Raw genomic sequence first — 17,640 nt, 5'->3', positions numbered from 1 at the left:
AAATAGCCACCTAAGTCCAGGAATCGCAGCGAGTCCCATACAGGATAAACCCAAGGAGAAACACGCTGAGACACATAGTAATCAAACTGGCAAAAATTAAAGACAAAGAAAAATTATTGAAAGCAGCAAGGGAAAATGACAAATAACATACAAGGGAACTCCCGTAAGGTTAACAGCTGATTTCTCAGCAGAAACTCTACAAACCAGAAGAGAGTGGCATGATATCCTTAAAGTGATGAAAGGGAAGAACCTACAACCAAGATTACTCTTCCTGGTAAGGATCTCATTCAGAATCAATGGAGAAATGAAAAGCTTTACAGACAAGCAAAAGTTAAGAGAATTCAGCACCACCAAAACAGCTCTACAACAAATGCTAAAGGAACTTTTCTAAGTGGGAAACACAAGAGAAAAAAAGACCTACAAAAACAAACCCAAAACAATTGAGAAAATGGTCACAGGAACATACATATCAATAATTACCTTAAACGTGAATGGATTAAATGCTCCAACCAAAAGACATAGGCTCCCTGAATGGATACAAAAACAAGACCCATATATGTGCTGTCTACAAGAGACCAACTTCAGACCTAGGGACACATACAGACTGAAAGTGAGGCGATGGAAAAGGATATTGCATGCAAATGGAAATCAAAAGAAACCTGGAGTAGCAATACTCATATCAGATAAAATAGACTTTAAAATAAAGAATGTTACAAGGAAGGACAGTACATAATGATCAAGGGATCAATCCAAGAAGAAGATATAACAATTATAAATATATATGCACTCAACATAGGAGCACCTCAATACATAAGGCAACTGCTAACAACTATAAAAGAGGAAATCGACGGTAACACAATAATAGTGGGGGACTTTAACACCTCACTTACACCAATGGACAGATCACCCAATATGAAAATAAATAAGGAAACAGAAGCTTTAAATGACATAATAGACCAGATAGATTTAATTGATATTTATAGGACATTCAATCCAAAAACAGCAGATTACACTTTCTTCTCAAGTGTGCATGGAACATTCTCCAGGATAGATCACATCTTGGGTCACAAATCAAGCCTCAGTAAATTTAGGAAAATTGAAATCATATCAAGCATCTTTTCTGACAACAATGGTATGAGATTAGAAATCAATTACAGGGAAAAAAAACGTAAAAAACACAAACACATGGAAGCTAAACAATACACTACTAAATAACCAAGAGATCCCTGAAGAAATCAAAGAGGAAATTAAAAAATATAGAGAGACAAATGACAATGAAAACACGACAATCCAAAACCTATGGGATGCAGCAAAAGCAGTTCTAAGAGGGAAGTTTATAGCTATACAAGCTTACCTCAAGAAACAAGAAAAATCTCAAATAAACAATCTAACCTTACACCTAAAGGAACTAGAGCAAGAAGAAGAAACAAAACCCAAAGTTAGCAGAAGGAAAGAAATCATAAAAATCAGAGCAGAAATAAATGAAATAGAAATGAAGAAAACAATAGCAAAGATCAATAAAACTAAAAGCTGGTTCTTTGAGAAGATAAACAAAATTGATAAACCATTAGCCAGACTCATCAAGAAAAAGAGGGAGAGGACTCAAATCAATAAAATTAGAAATGAAAAAGAAGTTACAACACACATTGCAGAAATACAAAGCATCCTCGGAGACTACTACAAACAACTCTACACCAATAAAATGGACAACCTGGAAGAAATGGACAAATTCTTAGAAAGGTATAACCTTCCAAGACTGAACCAGGAAGAAATAGAAAATATGAACAGACCAATCACAAGAAATGAAATTGAAACTGCGATTTAAAATCTTCCAACAAACAAAAGTCCAGGACCAGATGGCTTCACAGGTGAATTCTATCAAACATTTACAGAAGCGCTAACACCCATCCTTCTCAAACTCTTCCAAAAATTGCAGAGGAAGGAACACTCCCAAACTCATTCTATGAGGCCACCATCACCCTGATACCAAAACCACACAAAGATACTACAAAAAAAGAAAATTACAGACCAATATCACTGATGAATATAGATGTAAAAATCCTCAACAAAATACTAGCAAACAGAATCCAACAACACATTAAAAGGATCATACACCATGATCAAGTGGGATTTATCCCAGGGTTGCGAGGATTCTTCAATATACGCAAATCAATCAACGTGATACACCATATTAACAAATTGAAGAATAAAAACCATATGATCATCTCAATAGATGCAGAAAAAGCTTTTGACAAAATTCAACCCCCATTTATGATAAAAACTCTCCAGAAAGTGGGCATAGAGGGAAACTACCTCAACATAATAAAGGCCAAATCCGAGCAACCCACAGCATACATCATCCTCAAACGTGAAAAACTGAGAGCATTTCCTCTAAGATGAGGAAGAAGACAAGGTTGTCCACTCTCGCCACTATTATTCAACATAGTTTTGGAAGTCCTAGCCACGGCAATCAGAGGAGAAAAAGAAATAAAAGGAATACAAATTGTAAAAGAAGAAGTAAAACTGTCACTGTCTGCAGATGACATGATACTATACATAGAGAATCCTAAAGATGCCACCAGAAAACCACCAGAGCAATCAATGAATTTGGTAAAGTTGCAGGATACAAAATTAAAGCACAGAAATCTCTTGCATTCCTATACACTAATGATGAAAAATCTGAAAGAGCAATTAAGGAAACACTCCCATTTACCACTGCAACAAAAAGAGTAAAATACCTAGGAATAAATCTACCTAAGGAGGGAAAAGACCTGTATGCAGAAAACTATAAGACACTGACGAAAGAAATTAAAGATGATACCAACAGATGGAGAGATATACTATGTTCTTGGATTGGAAGAATCAATATTGTGAAAATGACTCTATTACCCAAAGCAATCTACAGATTCAATGCAATCCCTATGAAATTAAAAATGGCATTTTTTACAGAACTAGAACAAAAAATCTTAAAATTTGTATGGAGACACAAAAGACCCCGAATAGCCAAAGCGGTCTTGAGGGATAAAAACTCAAGAGGAATCAGACTCCCTGACTTCAGACTATACTACAAAGCTACAGTAATCAAGACAATATGGTACTGGCACAAAAACAGGAATATAGATCAATGGAACAAGATAGAAAGCCCAGAGATAAACCCATGAACCTATGGTTAACTAATCTATGACAAAGGAGGCAAGGATATACAATGGAGAAAAGACAGTCTCTTCAGTAAGTGGTGCTGGGAAAACTGGACAGCTACATGTAAAAGACTGAAATTAGAACACTCCCTAACACCATACACAAAAATAAACTCAAAATGGGTTAGAGCCCTAAATGTAAGATTGGACACTATCAAACTCTTAGAGAAAAACACAGGAAGAACACTCTTTGACATTAATCACAGCAAGATCTTCTTTGATCCACCTCCTAGAGTAATGGAAATAAAAACAAAAATAAAAAAATGGGACCTCATGAAACTTAAATGCTTTTGCACAGCAAAGGAAACCATAAACAAGACGAAAAGACAACCCTCAGGATGGGAGAAAATATTTGGAAATGAATCAACGGACAAAGGATTAATCTCCATAATATATAAACAGTTTATGCAGCTCAATATTAAAAAAACAAACAACCCAATCCAAAATGGGCTGAAGACCTAAATAGACATTTCTCCAAAGAAGACATACAGATGGTCAAGAGGCACATGAAAAGCTGCTCAGCATCACTAATTATTAGAGAAACGCAAATCAAAACTACAATGTCACCTCACACCAGTTAGAATGGGCATGATCAGAAAATCTACAAACAACAAATGCTGGAGAGGGTATGGAGAAAAGGGAACCCTCCTGCACTGTTGGTGGGAATGTAAATTGATACAGCCACTATGGAGAACAGTATGGAGGTTCCTTAAAAAACTAAAAATAGAATTACCATATGATCTAGCAATCCCATTACTAGGCATATACCCAGAGAAAACCATAATTCAAAAAGACACATGCACCCCAATGTTCATTGCAGCAGTATTTACAAGAGCCAGGTCATGGAAGCAACCTAAATGTCTATTGACAGATGAATGGATAAAGAAGATGTGGTACATATATACAATGGAATATTACTCAGCCATAAAAAGGAATGAAATTGGGTCATTTGTTGAGATGTGGATGGATCTAGAGACTGTCATACAGAGTGAAGTAAGTCAGAGAGAGAAGAACAAATATCGTATATTAACACATATGTGGAACCTAGAAAAATGGTACAGATGATCCAGTTTGCAGGGCAGAAGTTGAGACAAAGATGTAGAGAACAAACGTATAGACACCAAGGGGGGAAAGCTGTGGGGGGCTGGGGCTGGTGGTATGATGAACTAGGCGATTGGGATTGACATGTATACACTGATGTGTATAAAACTGATGACTTAAAAAAAAAAAATGTTGACGGCTACTGCCATACTATCTTCCAATGTACACTTCCTCAATACCTTAGGGGATGCCTGTTTCCACATGCCCTCCCTAACACAAAGCATTATCCAATTTTTGCTCTTTGCCAATCTTATAGGAAAAATAATGTGTTTCATAGCAATTTTAATTTGCATTTCTTCCAACATGAGTAAAGTTGGGCATATTCTCATATATTTAAAAGCTATTTTCTTTTTCTTTTTGTGAACTCTCTGTTCATTTCCTTTGCCTATTTTTCTATTGGGTTGTTGGTATTTTTCCTGTTGATTTGTAGAAGTTCTTTATTTTTAAAATTATATGTATGCTTTTCATTAAAGTTATATGTGCAAGTAAGATAAAAGGTCAAAATGTACTGCAAGAGTTATTACAAGAAACAGCAGTTCCTGACCCACCGTGGCATCCCGACAATCCCGAGGCCACAGTTTCTCAATTCCTGTAGCACAGCAGGTCTATGGAACAGTTTTTTTGGGCAGAGAGGGGAAAATCAGGTGATGCACACAACTCAGACACCAGGGATTATTCTGGGGTATCGACACTGACACAGGAAACATTCAATTTCCCCGAACGTTTTGATAAGTTTCTCTGGGGAAGAGCATTTATCTTTATGTCTTGGGATAAGAGTCAGCTGCCCATGTCTTTTGAGTGGGGTCAGCAGGGACAGCAGGCTGGTGCACAGACAGAATCCCTCTGTTTTCAGCCCTCTGCTCCACTCGTTGCCTCTAAGCCCAAGCTACTTGGGCTGAATGACTCCCACTTCTTTGCAGCCTCACTGGTGAATTTTCCATGCTTCAGGTCTTTATGCCTTTTTGTCCACCCACTCCCTTCCTCATTCTATCTTCTAGAATTTGTTTAAATCTCTCATTATTTGGTTATACCCTCCTCTTCCCCTTTTATTTTATTGCTCTGGGTGTCTTTCCTGTTGAACATTTCTACTTTTATTAACATTTCAGGAGGGACAAGAATGGGTCTAACCTCCCACCCAGACAGAGAAAGCTGCTCATACCTGAATTTTCATTTTCTCATCCATTTGTTTTCCTCTGCTCTTGAGTTCACTCTTCATCTCCTCTTTGAACACCTTTATCTTGTCCCTGAGCTCTTTTTAAAGACAGGTCATATCACCTGTAATTTCTGTGAGACTGTAGAGAACTCCCTGTTTGTACTGTGGGTTTCCTTCCTGGCATAGGTTCCCTTGCAGGAGGTTTTCAACTGCCTCTTGCTTATGATCATCTCCTCCTTTTATTTCTCTGTTCAAAGATCTTAGCTATTTTTTTCCCCCAAATCATGTTTGAATGAGACCCACTAAAGAATCAGTGAGGAAGGAAGGGCAGGGGAGGGTGGCAGTGCAGTACTGTCTGCAACACGCTCTCACCCAGTGGCTCTATCCCCCATCTTCCACAAAGATCCGTCTCCCCAAGTGTGGCTCATAGCAGATGTCCTTAAGTCCCAGGCTCCCTCTTCTGAGATCCTGCGATTGCTGCCTGCCCTCACTTCCTCCTCTATATCACTTCTCCATTAGCTATCTCCCTGGACTGGGAGGCCGAACACCATGGGGTGTGGGGCTGGTCTCTCCTTCAATCCTCCTTCCCTGCCGCTCTGCAGTGCCACCTGCCCCAGGGCCCAGCCATTCCCACTGGTGTGCTCATGCCCAGCCAAGGATCACGGGGATGATCTTGTGGGAATGTTCAGAGAACACTGCATCCTGCCCCAGACTGGTGGCCAGGGGAGCTCACAGCCTCCTGCTTCAGCCTGGTTCACATTTCTCACTATCTGGAGATGGGCTGGCTGGTTTAGGGTTGGGGCTTTGAGTTTTGGTCAAATTTGAGTTTTAGTCAGACTTGAGGGGGATTAAAAGATCTTTCCTCTCATTAGTGGGAAGTCACTGTTTTCTAAAGTTGAGCTTCGTTATAATGGGCAGGAAGGAAAGGGTCATAATAATGAGCAAGAAGCTCTCACATTGTAAATAATGGTTTTCCTACCAATTGATATCAGAATTTATTGATATTATGACTCATTTTAGATTTTTCCTCTCTGTTTCCTGGATTCTTTATATTTTTCTCGACTGAAATTAGGCAGTGTACCAGTACTATTCTCTTCTTTTATCACACACGCAGCATCCCCCTAGGAGTTAGGACACCCTCTGTCCAGTTACCTCAGGAATTGAGGGCAGTGGGGATTTATCAGCCTTGCAGATAAAGAAGGGTCCACTTGTTGAGAGCAACACGTTCACAGGCAGGTTGGAAATGTTCTTCATGACCAAGGGCTGGTAATCAGGTTCCAGGATAGTGTTAGGTTTCTGCAAAAAAGAGAAAAGAGGAAACAAACCAGCTTATGGTAAACACAGTAAGCCTTTAGCAACAAATGTCTGATATTCATTGTTAACAGCAGAATTAGCATTCTCTCTATTTATATCTATAGATGTATGGATTTATATTATATCTGTCATCTATCTATCAAGATATAGATAATTTATATCTATATATTATATAGGTTCACTTCTCAGTAGTCCACCATACATTCCAAATGATTTATCTAAATCTCTACGAGGGATTAATATAGATGTAGATATATGTATAGATATTTTCTATGTATCTATGTATCCATTTCACTAGAAGAGATCCTACTTAAGCCAGAAAACAGATTAGATTTTCTTACTTTCTTGTTGCCTGGTTTAAAAAAACCTATATAAGCCATGCCTCTGGGTAGAACTGTTACTACAGAAGTTTCCACAGCATCATAAAACAAAGTTTAATAAATGAATGATATGTTATGGAAGAACCCATGTATCATTACAGTGAATAAAACATTTTTTCCTTACACAATATTCTTTTCATGCTTAAAATACCCAATTTGCAAATATATTTATCTTGCTATATTGACAAACGCTCATAACTATTTCCTGAAAATTTTCTTGATAACACTGGGAGAGTTGATTTAGAAGCATGGTTCACTCTGTTAGATCAAATTTCATTTTTCAGCAGTAGAAAACATCATAAATGGATCTTAAGCTGGAAGTTTCCGGTCAGACTGGATTTTTCTCACTCTGACATTGGGATCCACATTGTTTATTGTGTGCCTTGGAAAGGGGGTCCTTTAATATCACTAGGAAGTGACCGGAAACCTCAGTCTCTGGCCTCCAAAAAGAATCTCCCTCCCATTCCCTGGCTCTTCCAACAACTCTAGCCTATTTTTCCCAGACCTATTTGTTTTGATTTGCTTTTCTCCCTGTTCCAATTTCAGTTAAGTCCTCCTGATTCCATGCTTTGCTCTGCCTCTGCTTCTTTGTCCAGCATAGTCTTTCTTCCACTGTGGTTCCTGGAGCCACTGGCTCTGAGCGAGCTTGGGTGACCAGTGTCCATGGTGTCTTAGTCAGTTCAGGCTGCTATAACAAATATCACAGACTGAGTGGTTTAAACAACAGCCATTGACGGCTCATAGTTCTGGAGGCTGGGGAGTCCAAGATCAAGGTGCCAGCACATCCAGTGTCTGGTGAGAGCCCACTTCTTGGTTTGTAGATAGCTGTCTTCTCACTGTGTCCTCACATGCCTGAGAGAAAGATCACCTCTCTTGTCTTTTCTTATAAGGGCACTAATCCCATTCATGAGGGCTCCACCTCCACGACCCTATCCCTTCCCAAAGCCCCCACTTACAACATGATCATATACGGAATTAGGGCTTTGGTGTATGAATTTTTGGGGGACACAGACATTCAGTCCATAAAGTTGGCTTGAGCCACCTGCCTCGGTTGTACCTCATTAGCCCCTTGTGCACTCCCAAAGTTTTTTCGGAGGTTCGGTCTGGCACTTACGACGAGCAGCTGCCACTGTTCCCTTCCCTCTAACATGGTAATATAGGTACTGGGTTCACCTTGCACTTGCAGATTTCATACTACCGTTTGGAGAGGGATGAAGCAGCACTTTCGACCTTCCCCCCAGGCTGCTGTGTCACTGCAGGTAGCTTTGAAGTGAAGAAGCCACACTCGGTTGGTTTTGGCAAGAGACCATTTAGAGGTTAGTGATGAGAAAGAGCCGAGGGACAGAGAACCCGTTCTATTTTAAAATGACCCTTTCTCTCTGGCTTGTCTCGCCAAATATCAGAAGACAGGATTTGCTTCTGGACTTCATGAAGCAAACTGACTGCTAGTTTCAATTGACCTTTTCAATTCCACAGAGATGTGGTTTTATCTCTTCTGAACGGTACAATAGTACCGTGGCTTCTGAACGGTACAATAGTTATAGAGCAGATCAAATCTGAGGAAACGGTTATAGAAAAATTCTTCCCATAGGCAGGCTTGGTATCATTAAAGTCTAAGGTACTAAATCAGATACACTGCCCTGAGCCAAAAACAAGGAGACAGAATGGATAATTGGGTGTACCAAGACAGGTCTCCTGCACACCCTGGGTAATGAAGTCGCATTTCTTCATTGTCCCTGATATGGAGTGAAATGTGAGCAGGAAATGAACAATGAAGAATACAGTAGTAGGACAGATTTCAAACTTGTGATATTTGGGAGGAAGGAGAGAAGGACAAAAACAAATAGGGCGTAATGACTGAATTCATTCTTTAAATTCAACAAGTCACTGTCATATTCAAAATATTTGCTATTTTATTCTAGTGATAAATTCAAACAGTATACATTTACACAAGAATATGCTTTTTTTTTTTAAAAAAAAAAAAAGAATATAAACAGAGGAAAAGGAACACTACCCACACATTTTTATGAGTGTTTATGTACTTTGGAAAAAAAATCTAATAGGAAACTAAGCTGCATATTTATCATATACTGTAATGTCTTGCACAGAACAGCTATTCAATAAATCTTCACTGAATGTTCTCTGAATGGCTACATTTAGAGAGAATATGATGCAACCAACTTTGGCACAGCTGTTGCCAGTAAATATCTTTCCTGATTACTTGAAAAAGGAAGAATTTAAAACAGCAATGAAAGCTTAACAACTGTAGAAGGAATTCTGGTAGTATTTTCTTTTTATATGTCTCATGGAGATTGTCACAGTTAGTTTAGCATCCTGTAACTGAAACCTTTATCCTACTTCTTCAGTGTCTACATTCCCCACCAGTTTGTTAGGTTAGGGTTTTTGCTGTGTCTTTACTGCCTAATACACTGCAGGTGCTCAAAAATTATTTGTTGATTTGAATTGAACTTGTACATCTCACCTCCTGTACTAGCCTATAAGTTCCCTTATTCATCTTCTGGCAGAGCACCTTATCCATGGTGGGTGTTCGACAGATATTTATTTAATATGAACAATATATATAGAATGCACCAGAACAAATGGTCTTGAACATTCTCTTGCTAGCCTCCGTTAACAGAAGGAACCCTGGTTTGTTCTCCCATGACCGGTTAGGCACTGCCACACCCAGTCCTTTCGTGTGACAGCACAGATCACACCACGGGATCTTCCTTAATGCTTGGTCTTCCCAGTTGGTTGTGAAGTTCATCACGGAGGGAATATTCTCACTGTTGTATCTCTACGACCCGACACAGTGCCTGGCACATGGTAGGTGTTGATAAATACTCCACTCCGTAGCCAGCGTGACTGTTTCAATGAATACATCTGACCATGTCACTCCCTTCCCTGAAGCCCTCCAATGGTCACCCAAAACAAAACCCGAAGTTCACAACATGTGTCCCAGTCATGCCACACACACCTGGCCCCTGCCCACTTCTCTAGATGGACTTCATTGTCATTCTTGGCATAATCTCTGTCTGAGGTGGCCCTTCAGGTTTTATGCTGACCAAGCTCTCTCGTGACTCAGGCCCTTGGCATATGCTGTTCCCTACCTCTCTCTCCCCCACTTGTCACCAGATCGACTTCTATTTGTCCTCCCAGTCCCAACTTGAGGCATTTGCTCAAGGAAGCCATCTATGACCTCATGTACAAATAAGGTCACGTCTCCTGATACATACTCTCACTGCAACTTATACCTCTTCTTCATAGCGCTGTTTAGAATTATAATTTAAACAATTAAATTTTAATAGTTTGTTGACAGTTTGTAATCTCAACCAGTCTCTTAGTTGTGACTATGTCAGATTTTTAGCACCCACACAGCCCTTGACCTAGAGGAAATGTTCCACACATACCTGTCCTGAACAGTAAATAATTCTCTGCTGGAAACCTGCCTAGGAGTAGGTCAAGTCCTGCTGTGATATTTCCCCTCCTCTTCACCACCCAGCCCACTGCCCTGAGCAGCAGTCATCCCCATCTCTCCCCTGTTCTGGGCCTCCCCCACTTACCACTCACCCTTAACGGCACATAAAGTTATAGACAGTTATGGGCATATACATCAAAGAATGTGAATCAAATAGTTTAAGTTGTTTATTCCCAAGCAGTGTTAGGTGATCTACAAAATAGCTTAACTTGTGTCTCAGTTTCCTCCTGTGTATCATGGGAAAGAGAAGCTCCTGCAGAGATTGCTGTGAGGGACAAATGGGAAAATGTATGTAATGAACATGGCTCAATGCCCAGCACGTACCAATCAATAGTGGCAGCTATTCTTACTGGTTACTGTAATTATCAATAATTCTTCTCCAACCATTTCTATACTGTGATGTTTATTTTACCTAGTTAGAGTAAAATGATGGGCTGAAATGCATTTTCAGTGCACTGGAATACCCCTTCACTTTGGTCTTATACATCAGGGATGATGGAAGTAGAATTTCTATGGCAATTCACTTTTCAAAAGAATGTAGGTTTAGATTCAGAATTTTTAGTTGAATGTGTATTGGCCTCTGAAGCTTAAAAAACATTGGCTGGGTGTGGGTGTAACAGGATTCCCATTAATTTAGCTTCCAAAATGAAAGCGTGAACATGCGCACCCCTAGCTGGAGCACCCGGCTCTCCCCAACACAGCCCCACTGACCTTCTCCAGTCGGTATACGAGTTGCTTGGTGGAGAGCTGGATGAACGGTGCCACGAACTCACAGATGATGTTCACCGTCATCACCAGGCTCTTCCCCTTTTGTGTCCCGATGATGGTGTGGCACACCAGCTTTTCTTTGACTATCTGCAGACAAGATATACCAGCGTTTGTGGAACCTCTATAGCTTGGAAGACCTAATTCTCAACAATCAGCAAAATGATTCTCAACTATCTGCCTGGGGACACCAGGGAGGAACACATTTTTCTGAGCAGTGCATGTCAGGGATGGGTCTCTGTCACACAAAGTCTGATTGGTTAGATGTGTCCAGGATGGGTCCTGTGTCTACTGCTGACTGTCCCTGAGGACACAATCAATTTACATTCAGCTCATCCAGTGTACTTATGGAAGATTTATCAGGGCTGTTAGGGACTGGATACACAAGACAGTGATGGAAGATGCAGATAAAAATCCTTCATGGGCTATCACTGTGCTGTACACCTGAAACTAACACGACTTTGTAACTCAACTACAGTTGAACAAAAATATTCAATGGTAGTTACACACAATTTCTTATCAAGGTAGTTGGAAGCTGGCTGGAAAAATTTCGCCTTTCACATTTGAATATTTAAAAATCGTGTACGGTAATTAACACTTCTTTGGACCTAAGAGCCTTAGATTTTTATAGAGTAGAAAGGACTCAAAGTGAATTTATAACATGAATAGCCTTTATTGAAGATTGCTCAGGTGTCAGATGTTAATGAATTCAAGTCTTCTCAATTATGTAGCAGAACTTGGAATACAGGGGAGATTTTAGTAAAGCTGCAACTGAATTTAGAACTCCAGCAGCTCAGATTTAATGCCTTTAAAATACAGTCAACTGTTGAGAACAACACTGTAAACATGCCTGCAACAGACTGTCAGTGTCTTGAGATGAGGGTCTGCATTCTATTCATCTTTGCATCCTTGGTGCCTAGCATGGTGTGTGTCATGTGGTACATACTCAGTGAAAGTTGGCTGAATCCCTCAGTAACAGAGAGAAAAAACATATTATACACTCCATAATGGGAAATAACCTTCTTTTTTAAACTAAGGATGTGTTTTTCCTGAAAATGTTCTGTGAAGAAACAACGTAAGTGAAGCAAAGTGCCATCCATGACCCTCGAGGAACTAAGCAGGGAACCAGCTTTCCTGTCTCGTCTGCTGGGAGGCAATTTCTTACTGTTTCCTATTTTCATGAGGATAAAGTTCAGCATCACATCCTAATTTGGTGACACCAGCAGGAGCTCAGGTAACCATCATTTCTCATTCACAAAGTCTGCCTTTGTGAAGAGGCTTGTAAGTGATTTCAGAAGTCTTTCTTTTAGGTTGTTAACGGTTTCCAGCCTCCATGAGGGAATAGGAATAAACAGACACATGGTTGGATCTGCCTAAATGTCTTAAGCAGAATGGTGATAATGTGAATAAGAGCAGAACATCAGAGTTGCTGAAGATAAATGCAGCTCTTTCATTGATACATAAAAATATGATGATTATAAATGTGATGCTGTTGAGTCAAGCTGAGAGGGAAGGAACTAAGGATATCCCAATACCTGGATAGGAGAGGCAGCCGAGAAATTTTAAGAAAAACATTTTCTTAAAAATAAATATTAAGTGAATACTGCTAAGTATTAATCAGAGGCTTAGCTTTGGCCGGACAGTGGATGTCCCTCTACCAGAGACTTGCTGGCTCTGTTGACTCTGGGGATGAGAACCTGCTTTAAACAGTATTTTAAGACTGAGTTCATGGTAGCTGTAGAAACAGAAAACTCAGCAGAGCTGAACCTTGAATGCAATGGGTGCTGCCATGGTAACTCAGTGCTGTATGCAATCCTTGAGAAACCACAGCCTTTCTTCAGATAAATGTCGAGGGACTCTCCTAAGAAATAGAGCAAAGATTTATTTAGGAGAATAATAGCTTCTAAATGTGTGTCCTCTTACCCTGGGAGTGGCAGAATAGCCTTCAAGTAACATGTCAATCGTCTGGCCTGGGTACAGCTCCATCCTGATGGGGTGGAGTTGAAACACGGGGCTTTGAGGATCCCTGGGTGCCCGGGAGCACTGGGATTGGCAGTGGCTCTTAGCACTCCTCTTCTTAGCCAGTCTCTTCTTACCCAGCTTTTCTTGGGGACAGAAATCTTCATTCATCCAGAACAACTGTTGGACCCGACGTCCCTTGTTGGTCAACTTGAAGCGGTAATAACAGGTGTCCAGGCTGGAAAAGAGGAGGCAAGGATTGAGAGGATTCAGCTTTGAGTTGTTCCGTTCAGCTCCACAGCCTTGGGATTTACTCCTCCGGAAGTATTTAAAAAGTGAGCAACAAAATAGATAAAAAAAAAATAGACATTTTTTTTTAATGTAGGAAGGCTAAATGGTGATACTGCTAGGAACTACTAGGACAAGGTAACATCTATTCGTTGGGTCATTAGACTTGAGTCAGTGACTTGAGTTTGGTCCCTGAGTTGTCATCACCAGGAAAGGGGCCGTGGGGAAGTGGCCCACCCATCCCCAGTCTTTCTCAGCAGGTTAAGCTGCCACATAACACACAGATACAGTTCATGTGAAAATCACTTCAATTTACGAGAAATGGTACTGAGAAGTGAAAGCAAAACAGCTACTGAAGGAGAAGTATATTTCAAATTGTGTTGAGTAAATTTCTAGTAACTAGTTAAACGTCTTGTGATGGACTCCATTTGAAGGGAACTTTAAAGAGAAACAACACATATCCTCTAAACCTTACCAAAGGTCAAGGGGACTATAATGCATCAGAACACCACCTGGATTGGTCATTTATCTCAGACTAATGTGCTTTAAAGATGCTACCACGCATGCATGCATGCATGCATTCATTCATCTATTCTGCAAGTATTTACTAAAGACCTCTTTATTGTCTGTCTCTTTGCTAGACACTGAAATTTCTAAGATCTTGGAGGTGGTTCAAATGTGTTTTTGTTTGAGTTTTTTTTTTTTTTTAAACTGATTTATAAGCTTACTTTAAAATATTCTCTTCAGGGAAAAAACTCATCTCAGGACTTTTAAGATTTATTTTTTATTTTTGGGGGCTTTGAGTTTTCATCCCATCTGTCCCTCCTTTGGAAAGACACCATGTCTAATAAGCAAGTTGAAGCTTGCTAAATAATAAGGAGTGTTTGCCAGTTGTCAGGTATAACCATTATTAGCTAAATATATGTCCAATGGGGCATGCTCATTGGAGTCTTCACTTTGTAGTTTGACTTCAGGGCTAAATGTAGGTTTTGGGGAAAATAATAAATAACATATACTATTTTATAAACTAGGCAGGGTCTCTGTCACTTATTCACAGTGTATCCTTCAGTCATCATAGCACCCCAGTAATACTAAGCATATTGATTAATTTTATTGATGAAGAAACAGAAGCTCTGAAAATTTAAAGGAGTTGTCCAAAAATATGCCATCAGAAGAGGTGGCATACGGGTATTTCTTTAGATCCCTGTGCCCCCAAAATTGGCAAACTTTTCCTGTAAAGGACTGAATAATAAATATTTTAGACCTTTTGGGACACGTGGTCCATCACAACTACTCAACTCTCCACTGTAGTGTGAAAGAAGCTGTAGACAATATATGTACATGAATGGGCGTGGCTGTCTTCCAATAACAGTTTGTTTATAGAAACAGGCAATGGGCTGCAGTTTTCCCACCCCTGCTTTTGATGATTCTTCTGGAGATTGCTGGCATCAAGATTTTATGTCAAAAAGAAGAACAACAGCGTTTAGGCAGAGCAGAAATTGGCAGCTAAAAGATACAGGTTTCTTCTATATTTGTTGAAAACTATCAGCTATCCCTCCAATTCTAGGCAAGTGTCAGAATATCCTTTGGGGCCATTTGACACTATTTGTAGATTAAGGAGAACATGTAATTAAGTCTGGTTTGCAGTATATTGTTTTTTATAATTATATTTGAATGCACTTAACAAATAAATTTGGAAACAGGAATAGTATGCAATGACAAAATGCCCTATCATATGGTCAATGGATAGGAGGAGAGGAGCATTTTTCGTATCTAGTTGACACAAAAACTGTAATTGGATGCCTCTCTGAAAACATATGCAATTAACGATCTCACTTGCCTATTACTTAACTCCTATTGGTTTATGGTATTTTCAATTAAGTGCCATATTTTGTAGATGAAGCAGAGGAAAGGAGGTATGGATGGGTTTGGGGGGAGGGTTCCTAACAGTATTTTGTCAGGTACATCTCTAAACACACTGTGTCCATCTTGGTTTCAGGGCCTTAGGCCAAAAGGCAGGAGCATCCCCTTGAGATCTGTTCACAGCACTGAAACAAACAGGCACCAATTCAGCTGGCTCCTGAGTGTCAACTAGTGACAATGCATGACTCTTCTGAGGAACCATAAACAAACCCTCACACATGTCCTCCATGGTTAGTATTCTAACCCCATACATTTTTAGAGTCAAATTTAGATCGTTCTGCTCAGAGATGTCTACACTGTACCACCTGTTATTTAAATATTTAGACTCTCTAGCTTTTCCTGAGTGATCAGGTGGAGCCAACTACAACCACCTCAGTTGCTGGTGCTACGGTGGGGAGGCAAGCAGAGAACATATACGAAAAAAAAAAATTACTGGCTTTGCAATACCTGGTAAGATACATTTGAGATATATATATATATATATATATATATATATATATATATATATAAAATTTTTAAAAAATATTTATTTATTTGGCTGCGCCGGGTCTTTAGTTGCAGCATGTGGGATCTTCATTGCCACATACGGGATCTTTAGTTGTGGCACATGGGCTCTTAGTTGCGGCATGCATGCGGGATCTAGTTTCCTGACCAGGGATCGAACCGCGGCCCCCTGCATTGGGAGCACGGAATCTTAACTGCTGAACCAGCAGGGAAGTCCCTGCAATATATTTTTACCTTCCTAGTTATACTCTACTTAGGTTATCACTAAGGTCCATTTGTATTTTCTACATTCATGGAGAGGAATTAACAATATATTGGAATCAAAGAAGAGAAATCATGTTCAAGATTCTGAATTTGTCACAGAGAAGCCACTGTAAGTTTCAGAGAAGAATATACTTCCTGTGAACCATCTCTTCTCTAGTGTAGAGGGACACAGCTTGGAGAATGTAACCAAACTATGACTAGGAAATGTCTTCTTGTGGCTGATGAACACATCTGGAGGGGGAAAAGTGAAGATAGGGAAGGGAGGGGGCTGACGAGGCTAGCTCTGTTTACTTAAAAATAATTTTCCAAAGTAGGAGTGATGCTCAGCTTATAGAATATAAGTGATATGCATAAAACTTGGTCCATGATATTTCCTTACCTAAAATGTGCTCCCAAATTGAGTTCTGGTGCAAAGGGCTTATCTGAAACAATGGTGGAGCCAATTCCTGAAGCCTGGACAGGTATCCGGTATGTGTTGCTATTTTCAAAGTCCAAAATGACTGTGTCTTTGAATGTCAGTATGTCGTTCAGGTTGGCAGTCAGTGTCAGTTCAACATCACTTTCTGGGGGAACTGTGCCTTCCTTGGGTTCAACCGTCCAGAGGGACTTTTTGTGTGCCTGTAACACAAGACTGCAAGTTAACAGTGAAGATATTCTTGGCTTTTCATTCTGCACATGTCAAAGCCCTCTGTATTTCAAATGCCTGGCACTGCAGAACTCAACATCAGAGACAAACATTATTTTTTTGAATCAAAGCAGCTGGGTGTTTGTTGGCTTTTCTTTTTTTTTCTTCAAAAAGCAATATGATTCTGAAGAGCAAACCTACAATTCTACTTTTGAATGCGCTGTGAAGATTCTTTACATCTCTTTCTTAAGACGACAGCCCAGTTCTCTAACAAGCTTATACTAATTATCTGCTCTAATCTCCAAATTCTGAGATACCAACAGAAGGTACAACATCCTTCCTGGAATTTGGAAGTTTTAAAAGAAATGTTTTTCAAATGCAGAGTTTCCATGATGTTATAGTAGGGATGAACAGCTTTCATTAATAAACACAATATAGGAAGTCATCTTCGTTCCTATTATTTCATCATAATCAATAGAATTTCATTTGCTAAAATTCCAAACTTATTTTGAAATGTGTGATAGGACTAAATTATAGAGTTGGAAGTGACTCCCACCAACCTGTTCCCTTTAACTGCTTAGATCCTCATAGCTCACTCTCTTTCCTGCCTAAGGTCTTTGACCAAACAATACCTCTCAATGAAGCCTACTCTGACCACCACATTTTAAGTTGCAAGCCTTCCCCCCAGT

The 17,640-nt window shown here is 39.7% G+C and overlaps 1 protein-coding gene across 1 annotated transcript in view; it reads right to left on the bottom strand.

Moving 5' to 3' along the window:
* Nucleotides 1-17,640, bottom strand: part of HYDIN (HYDIN axonemal central pair apparatus protein) — a 432,285-nt gene that overhangs the window by 171,551 nt on the left and 243,094 nt on the right. The window contains 4 exon segments of the mRNA XM_060000506.1: nt 6,604-6,747; nt 11,335-11,478; nt 13,312-13,585; nt 16,706-16,944. Coding sequence (XP_059856489.1) covers nt 6,604-6,747; nt 11,335-11,478; nt 13,312-13,585; nt 16,706-16,944 — 801 coding nt within the window.

The sequence above is a fragment of the Delphinus delphis genome, chromosome 20 (assembly GCF_949987515.2).
Source record: "Delphinus delphis chromosome 20, mDelDel1.2, whole genome shotgun sequence".
Lineage (NCBI taxonomy): Eukaryota > Metazoa > Chordata > Mammalia > Artiodactyla > Delphinidae > Delphinus > Delphinus delphis.
The sequence above is the reverse complement of the archived record's forward strand: the minus strand, read 5'-3'. Positions and strand labels throughout refer to the sequence as shown.